Below are 9,754 nucleotides of genomic sequence, written 5' to 3' on the forward strand. Positions count from 1 at the left end.
ACAAAATGTGAAAATAAATTCACAACTAGAAATAATACAAAAAAAAAAATTAGAAAACCAAAAGGTAACAACAAGATTTCAGAAATGGACAGTGTCATACAAGGTCTGAGGAACAGGTTTGAAACAATGGAAGACAGGATCAGCGAAATTGAAGACAAACAAATGGATACAAATTTGTTTAAGGAAAAAATCAGGAAAAAAGAAAAGTGAAGAAACCCTGAGAATTATGTGGGATACAATCAAAAGCAAAAGCAAAAGTTTTCAAGTGATTGGAGTTCCAGAAAAGGAGGAGAAAATGGAAAACACAGAGGATCACTGAAGAACTGCTAGCAAAAAACTTCCCTAATATCATGAAGGATGAAAAGCTGACCATCCACGAAGCTCAGTGAACCCCATATAGGATAGACCCAAAAAAAAATCACCAAGGCATACCATAATCACTCTTGCTAAAACCAAAGACAAAGAATCCTGAGAGCAGCTAGAGAAAAACAAAAAGCCACATACAGAGGGGAAACAATAAGCTCTGATTACTTGGCAGAAACCTTGCAGGCAAGAAGGCAATGGGATGACATATATAAAACCTTGAAAGAAAAAAATTGCCAGCCAAGAATAATATATCCTGCAAAACTCTTATTCAGATATGATGGCGAAAGTAGGACACTTCCAAATAAACAGAAATTAAGGGACTACGTAAAAACCAAACCAAACTTACAAGACTTATTAAAGGGAGTCCTTCAGTTTGAGAACAAACTACATCAGACAACAGCCTGAATCTAGGACATAAGATAGAACCAGCCAGATACCAACCTAGGAAACGAACTCTCAAGGACTATTCAAAACCAAAAGATTTACAACAGGGAACCAGAGAGGTTAATCTGCAAATGACAACAACGTCAGAACAATAAAGGAGGGAATAACGGTGTAGGTATAGAACTTACTAATGTAGAGGAAGGCAAGGTGATACTAAGTAATAATAGACTGGTTCAAACTTAGGAAGATAAGGGTATATTTTAAGGTAACCACAAAGAAAGTTAACAAACCTACTCATCATAATCAAGTAAAAAAACATAAAGTCTCAGTGAAAACAAAATCTACAAAAACAAAATATATGAAAAGCAAATCCACAAACAAAAGTAATTCAGCACAGGAGAGTAAGAGGAACAAAGAAATCATCAGCACCACAAAACAAGGCACTACAAAATTACAACAATAAACTCACACCTATCAATAATTACACTGAATGGAAATGGCCTAAATGCACCCATAAAGAGACACAGAGTGACAGAATGGATGAAAAAACAGGATCCATCAATATGCTGTCTGCAAGAGACACACCTTAGAAACAAAGATGTAAATTTATTAAAAATCAAAGGATGGGAAAAAATATTTCAAGCAAACAGCCACCAAAAAAGAGGAGTGACAATACTAATCTCAGATAAAACAGACTTTAAAACAAAAATCTACCATAAAAGACAAAGAAGGGCAGTATATCATGATTAAGGGGATGATCCATCATGAAGACATAACCATAATAAATATCTATGCACCCAATGACAGGGCTCCAAAATATATAAAACAAACTTTAACAGCACTGAAAAGAGAAATTGGCAGTTCTAGTATAATAGCAGGAGACTTCAACACACCGCTCTCAGTAAAGGACAGAACATCTAGAAAGAAACTCAGCAAAGATATAGAAAAGCTAATGGCCACAATCAGCCAACTTGAACACATAGACATATATAGAACACTCCACCTTACAGCTGCAAAGTACACATTCTTTTCCAACGCACATGGAACGTTCTCCAGAATAGACCACATATTAGGCCACAAAGCAACACTCAACAAATTCCAAAACACACTGATCTAATACAAAGTATCTTCTTTGATCACAATGCCCTCAAGGTAGAAATTAACAACAGGAAGAGCAAGGAAAAAAAATCAATTACATGGAAACTAAATAACACCCTATTTAAAAATCACTGGGTAATAGAAGAAATCAAAGACTGAATCAAAAAATTCCTAGAATCAAATTAGAGTGAAAACACATCATATAAAAACCTTTGGGACACAGCAAAGGCAGTGCCCACAGGACAATTTATAGCAAAAGATGCACACATCAAAAAATAAGAAAGTGACAAAATCAAAACATTAACTACACAATTCCAAAAAATAGAGAACAGCAAAAGAAGCCTACAGACACCAGAAGAAAGGAAATAATAAAGACTAGAGCAGAAATAAATGAAATAGAGAATAGAAAAACAATAGAAACAATCAACAAAACCAAAAGTTGGTTCTTTGAAAGGATCAACAAAATTGAGAAACCACTCGCCAGAATGACAAAAGAAAAACAGGAGAGGACTTAAATAAGAAATGAAATGGGGGACATTACAACAGACCTAACTGAAATAAAAAGGATCATAACAGAGTATTATGAAAAACTATACTCTAACAAGTTTGAAAATCTAGAGGAAATGGACAAATTTCTAGAAACACACTATCTACCCAAACTATCACAAATTGATGTTGAAAATTTGAACAGAGCCATAACAAGAGAAGAGATTGAAAAGGTAATAAAAAAAAAACTCCCAACGGCAACAACAAAAAGCCCCGGCCCATGGCTTCACTGGAGAATTCTACCAAACATTCAGAGAACAGCTTACACCAGTACTACTCAAATTTTCAGAACATAGAAAACGAAGGGATACTTCCAAATCCATTCTGTGAAGCCAGTATAACCCTGATAACCAAAACCAGGCAAAGACACCACAAAAAAAGAAAATTACATACAAATATCTCTCATGAATAAAGATGCAAAAATTCTCAACAAAATTGTAGCCAATAGAATTCAGCATCATATAAAAAAAAATAACACATCACGACCAAGTAGGATTCATACCAGGTATGCAAGGATGGTTTAACATTAGAAAATCAAACAACGTAATCCACCACATAAACAAAAGAAAAGAATCACATGATCATGTCAATCAATGCAGAAAAGGCATTCAACAAAGTCCAACACCCATTCCTGATAAAAACTCTCAACAAAATACATATAGAAAGGAAATTCCTCAACATAATAAAGGGCATCTATACAAACCAACAGCCAACATCATTCTTAATGGACAGAGGCTGAAAACATTGACCTTGAGAACAGGGACACCACAAGAATGCTTTTTATCACTACTCCTATTTAACACTGTGCTGGAGGTCCTAGCTACAGCAATATGGCAAGAAAAAGAAATAAAGGGCATCCAAAATGAGTGGTAATGAAGAAGTAAAACTGTCCCTATTTGCAGACTATATGATACTATATATAGAAAACCCAGAAGACTCCATGAGAAAACTACTGGAGCTAATAGAAAGATTCAGCAGAGTAGCAGGATACAAGATAAGCATACAAAAATCAGTTGGATTCCTATACACCACCAAACAGAATGATGAAAAGGAAATCAGGAAAACAATACCATTTATAATAGCTCCTAAAAAAATAAAATACTTAGGAATAAATCTGATCAGGGATGTAAAAGACCTATACAAAGAAAACTACAAAACACTACTGTAAAAAAGCAACAGAGATCTACATAAATGGTAAAACATACCATGCTCATGGATAGGTAGACTCAACATTGTGAAAATGACAATTCTACCCAAAGCAATCTACAAATACAATGCAATCCTGATCCACATACCAACAGCATTCTTTAAAGAGATGGAAAAAACAGTTATTAACTTTATATGGAAAAGGAAGAGGCCCCAGATAATTAAAGCACTGCTGAAGAGGAAGAATAAAGTATGAGGACTCGCACTACCTGACCTCAGAACCCACTATACAGCTATGGTAGTCAAAACAGCCTGGTACTGGTACGATGACAGATACGTTAACCAATAGAACAGAATTGAGAACCCAGATGTAAGTCCATCCACCTACGCTCACTGATCTTTGACAAGGGCCCAAAGTCCATCAAATGGGGAAAAGACAGTCTTTTTAACAAATGGTGCTGGCAAAATTGTATGTCCATCTGCAAAAAAATGAAACAGGACCCATACCTCACACCATACACAAAAACTAATTCAAAATGTAACAAAGACCTAAATATAAAATCAGAAACTATAAAGATCATAGAAGAAAAAATAGGATCAACACTGGAGACCCTAATACACGGCATTAACAGGATACAAACCATAACTAACAACATACAAACTCCAGAAGATAAGCTATATAACTGGGATCTTCTAAAAATTAAACACTTATGCTCATCAAAAGACTTCACCAAAAGAGTAAAAAGAGAACCTACAGACTGGGAAAAATTTTTTGGCTATGACAAATTCAACAGAGCTCTAATCTCTAAAATCTACAGGAAAATCCAACACCTCTACAACAAAAAGACAAATAATCCAATTAAAAAATGGGCAAAGGAAATGAACAGACATTTCACCAAAGAAGACATTCAAGTGGCTAATAGATACATGAGGAGATGCTCGGGATCACTAGCCACTAGAGAAATGCCAATCAAAACCACAATGAGATAGCATCTCACCCTGGCATTACTGGCACGAATGAAAAAACAGAAGATAACAAATGTTGGAGAGGCTGCAGGGAGACTGGTGGGAATGCAAAATGGTACAACCACTTTGGAAAACAATATGGCACTTCCTTAGAAAGCTAGAAATAGAAATACCATATGATCCAGCAATCCCATTCCTAGGATTGTATCCTAGAGAAATAAGAGCCATTACATGAATAGACATATGCAAACTCATGTTCATTGCAGCATTGTTCACAATAGCAAAAAGATGGAAACAACCTAGATACTGATCAACAGATGAATGGATAAACAAACTATGGTACACACACAGAATGGAATACTATGCAATGATAAAGAACAATGCTGAATCTGTGAAGCATCTCACAACATGGATGAAACTGGAGGACATTATGCCGAGTGAAATAAGTCAATCACAAACGGACAAATATTGTATGAGACCACTATTATAAAAATTCATGAAAGTTTACACATAAAAGGAAACAATTTTTGATGGTTACAAGGAGGCGTGGGGGTAGAAAAACACTAAATAGACAATAGATAAGTGGTAACTTTGGTGAAGGGTAAGACAGAACACAATACTGGGGAAGCCAGCACAACTTGTTCAGGGTAAGGTCATGGAAGCTCCATGGTCAAATCCAAACTCCCTTAGGGACCAAACTACTGGGATGAAGTCTGTGGGGACCATGGTCTCAGGAAACATCTAGCTCTATTGGCATAATGTAGTTTATAAAGAAAATGTTCTACATTCTACTTTGGTGACTAGCGTCTGGGGTCTTAAAAGTCTGTGAGCGACCATCTAAGATACTCCACTGGTCTCACCGTTTCAGGAGCAAGGGAAAATGAAGACAACTAAAGACACAAGGTAAAGTTTAGTCCAAAGGACTAATAGACCACAACTACCATGACCTCCACCAGCCCAAGTCCAGTACAACTAGATGGTGCCAGCTACCACCACTGACTGCTCTGATAGGGATCACAATAGAGGGTCCGGGACAGAGCTGGTGAAAAATGTAGGACAAATTTCTAACTCAAAAATAGACCAGTCTTACTGGCCTGACAGAGAATGGAGAAATCCTGAGAGTGTGGCCCCCGGACACCCTTTTAACTGAGTAATGAAGTCACTCCAGAGGTTCACCTTTTAGCCAAAGATTAGACAGACCCACAGGACAAAACGAGACTAAAGGGGCACCCCAGCCCAGGGGCAAGGACTAGAAGGTAGGAGGGGACAGGAAAGCTGATAACAGGGAACCCAAGGTCGAGAAGGGAGAGTACTTACATGTCATGGAGTTGTTAACAAATGTCATAAAACAATATACATACTAACTGTTTAATGAGAAGCTAGTTTGTTCCATACACCTTCATGTAAAGTACAATTAAAAATATATATATCCATTAAAAAAAAGACATCAGGAGATATTTTTGGTTTAAAGATTACCTCAGGGCAATAGTTTCAGGGGTTCATCCAACCTCCATGGCTCCAGAAATTCTTGAGTTCATGAGAATATGACATTCTGCCTGCCTTTTCCCCCTTTTGATCAGGATTCTTCTATAGAATCTTTGATCAAAATGTTCAGTGATGGTAGCAGGGCACCATTAGAGCAATCTTTTTGAAACACAAATCTTACTGTCGCTTGTCTGTTTAAAAAATTTCATTATCTCCCTGTCACTCTTAGAATAATGGACAAAATCTTTGACACGGACAGAAAGCACCTGCCTCTCCAGCTGGGCTTTACTCCCAATAACCAGTTACCAACTGCTGTCAAGTCAATTCTGACTCATGGTGACCCCGTATGTGTCAGAATAGAACTGTGCTCCATAAGGTTTTCAGTGGCTGATTTGTAGGAGTAGATCACTGGGCCTTTCTTCTGAGGCATCTTTGGGTAGACTTGAACCTCCAACCTTTCAGTCAGCAGCAGAATGTGTTAACTGTTTTTGCCACCGAAAGATTCCTTTTTTCCCAATAGGAAGGGCTTTCTCCTAATTGTTCTCAACATTTCCGAGCAATCAAGATGACATATTAGGATGTCTGCCAGTACAAGCCTCAAAGGGAGCTACACCTTTTAAAAGGTGACTAACTTATACCTGAAAGGAATAATTATTTCCATTTTATTTGCCTTGATGTGTTTTTCCAGTTGCTCCAGGCAGATTATTTAGCATAAACAGGGAAGTGCAGGACTTGTCAAAAGAGCATGTTAGGGCGACACCTTGCCTCAAGAGGAAAAAGCAGAAGTTCTGGTAATAAATATAGGGGGTTTTTGCTTCTCGTTTTCAAGTCGGACTTTGAAAGCAGAAGATGCCCTTAATGCGCAGTTTGCAGAACAGGAAATCTGATTTTCAGGGCGATAACACACTCTCTGGCATTAACCAGTGCAGTCGGATCTTTAATAACGCTTTCATCTTCAAAGCCCTTTACCAACACTGATGGATTAATTGCTCATTTTTGGTTGTGTGGTAAAAGACAAATCTTCAAAGCCATCATCCCTTCTCCTTAGAATCGGGGCTCTCCACTTTTCAAATGTTGTTTTCCTGCCCCCAAGGGAGAAGATAAATGTGCAATGCATTTTTTTAAGGCAAAGAGAAGAATACAATTGCCATATACTCTTTGCACTATGGAGAGATGGTGTCATTATATCCTGGGTGGGATTAGTAGAGGTCAGGAAGCAGGGTTTAAGCTGTGTGTACAGTAAGCACTGTGAGAAATCACTCTGGCTAAAAGTGTTTTTCCTTTTCAGTCTTTCGATGTGCTCTTAAAAAGCAGTACGTATTCCTAGAGTGTCCCACATTAATCGTAAGTTGGTGAGTAAGATGAGGATTCTCATACGCGTTGCTGAAACTTTTTCCGTTGTCTTAAAAAGTGATTAATTGGGTTTTTAAAGGATTTGGTAATGAAGAAAATCTCGTCTTTCTTCGGGTTCTCCTTGACCTGACACACATTACAGCCACAAGGGAGCAGTCTTGTCTTTGATGAGGTAGTCCCTCCATCTCACCAGAAATGCAACATCAGGTGGCAAGCGTAATTTTGCAAACAGTCGAAAAGTTCTTTCCTTTAGACCTGGACGCCAGAAACCACAAAGGCTCCAGTCAAGTTTTGATTTTCAAGAGAAAGCCTCGGGTCAACGTTTGCTCAACTACCAGGAGAGATCGTTAGGTTCCTGGGAGGAACCCTTCTCAAACCTTGAACATTCCTACCCGCTTTGCAAATAAACTCATCTCTTGAAGACCCAGAGTGGTGGATTACAGTAATTGAAAAGCTTTGGTGGCTCTGGGAGATTATTTGGTGTTTGGTGTGGACTCACATTTCCAGGCTAGGGGACCCAGCAGAGGAACCCCTTTGTTATCTTTTGAAATAAGAAGATCAGAGGGGAAGACAGGGTTTGAAGTGTGGATTAGGGAGTCCTAACTCTTTGCCTACCACTTCAGCCTGAATCTTTATAAAAAGATCGAGGAGTACAATGAACTTGGGAAATCACGCAAAGTTTCCTTGAAGCCTGTCCTGCAACCTAGCTTCCAGATCTAGAATCTTCTCCGAAGACACACCTGGTGTGGCACACAGTCTGGACCGACCAGCATCTATCTCTGCTTTTAAGCTATTGAGGCCCATCTTCTGAGAGATTCGTTGCTCCGGTAACTTGTTTGTTTTTCGGCGAATAATGGAGAAACGTAGACCGGCTAGACTGCTGAACACCTTGCCCTACCACCTCCGCACTGTGCCCATGGGCATACCAGGGACCCTGCCGCGACTTCCCCTAAGTGACCCCTTCAGGGTGCCCTTCTGCGTGGACGCCGCTTGCTGGGACCGGGCGCAAGGGGGCTGCCCACGGAGACGGCAGTATCTGTCCCTGCCGCTGGACGGCGCCTGCGAGCCCGCCTTCCTCTGCAAGCGCAACGAGCGCGAGCGGCAGAGGGTGCGCTGCGTGAACGAGGGGTACGCGCGCCTCCGAGACCACCTGCCCAGGGAGCTGGCGGACAAGCGCTTGAGCAAGGTGGAGACGCTTCGAGCCGCCGTTGGCTACATCAAATACCTCCAGGAGCTGCTGGAGCATCACGCGCGGGGGCAGGAGGGCTCGGCCGGCGCCAGTCCCGAGCGCAGGGCCGATTGCAACAGCGACGGCTAGTCCAAGGCGTCCTCGGCGCCCTCTCCCTGCAGCGAGCCGGATGGGACGGCCAGCTAGGAGCGTCCGCGCAGCACGCGTTTGCAGCTGGGGTTTAAGGGTCTCCACGAAGGTGGTTTGCATTTTTAATCTAGTTTCTTCTCCAGGCCTACGTTTTAGGAAAAAGAAATGAGTGCCACCGGGAAAAAAGGTACTTTTGACATTTTGGTTTTTTCCCCCTCTTATGGGTTACATGGCTGCAACTTCAAGGTGCTTATTAAGGAAACTCTCGTCCAGTACTTCTAAAATGCAGTGTGTTCCGGTCAAATTTTTGTTCACTTTAATGTGAAAGTTTGGGTGTGTGGAGGAAGGAAGGGAAAGGGCCAGAGTGTTCATAGATTTGGAGAACCTCATTCTAAAAATAATTATCCTGAAAACTCAGTGCAGTCACCACTGGAATTTCTCACAGTCGGTGGTTGTGGCTAAATTATACACATATATATGGAAATACATCCAACCTTAATCAAAGAAGAACTTACAAAATGACAGCCCTTAAGATGAGAGGAATATTTCCCTGCATTCCTTTCTTTGGGAGTTGTATTAGGAATTTAATTGACACCATCCTTTGGTGTGGCCCTTGAGAACCAATTTGCCAGCTCCTGGTGCCAGACTTCAGTGCATGGCGTTGGCTGAATATGTGAATGGTGGTACTAAAGACAAGACTCTGTATATTTGATACATACTGTTTTATCAAAAAGTGACCACTTGGAAACTTTATACCATTTAGCAGATAATAAAATATCTTAGTGTTAATGTTCTCTTTGGAAGAGAACCTAGATTTGTATGAAAACTTATTTTTCTCTTTGGTGACTTTTTCCCGCTTTTAAAAAAAATTTCCTTTTGGCATTCTCCTTTGTAATTCTCATTCCATCTGACCACCTTTGGTTAAATTAAAGTGACACCATGACATAAAAAAATTAGAACTACTTAAAAGTGCGTTTTGATGATTGAACCGGGTAAGAAGGATGTAGGGTAAGAATTGAGGCTGGTACATTCTCACACTTTTTTTTTTCACCTTGAGGGCTTCCAGGTATATTGAAATTATATTGGACTTAG

General features: G+C 39.7%; 1 protein-coding gene across 1 annotated transcript; it reads left to right on the forward strand.

Moving 5' to 3' along the window:
• The first annotated feature begins 8,197 nt into the window (after nt 1-8,197).
• On the forward strand, nt 8,198-8,662 carry ASCL4 (achaete-scute family bHLH transcription factor 4). The gene has a single exon (XM_004391337.2). It carries the CDS (start codon nt 8,198-8,200, stop codon nt 8,660-8,662), a length of 465 nt encoding a protein of 154 aa, XP_004391394.2.
• The last annotated feature ends 1,092 nt before the right edge of the window (nt 8,663-9,754 follow it).

Source organism: Trichechus manatus, unplaced genomic scaffold, assembly GCF_000243295.1.
Source record: "Trichechus manatus latirostris isolate Lorelei unplaced genomic scaffold, TriManLat1.0 scaffold00027, whole genome shotgun sequence".
Classification (NCBI taxonomy): Eukaryota; Metazoa; Chordata; class Mammalia; order Sirenia; family Trichechidae; genus Trichechus; species Trichechus manatus.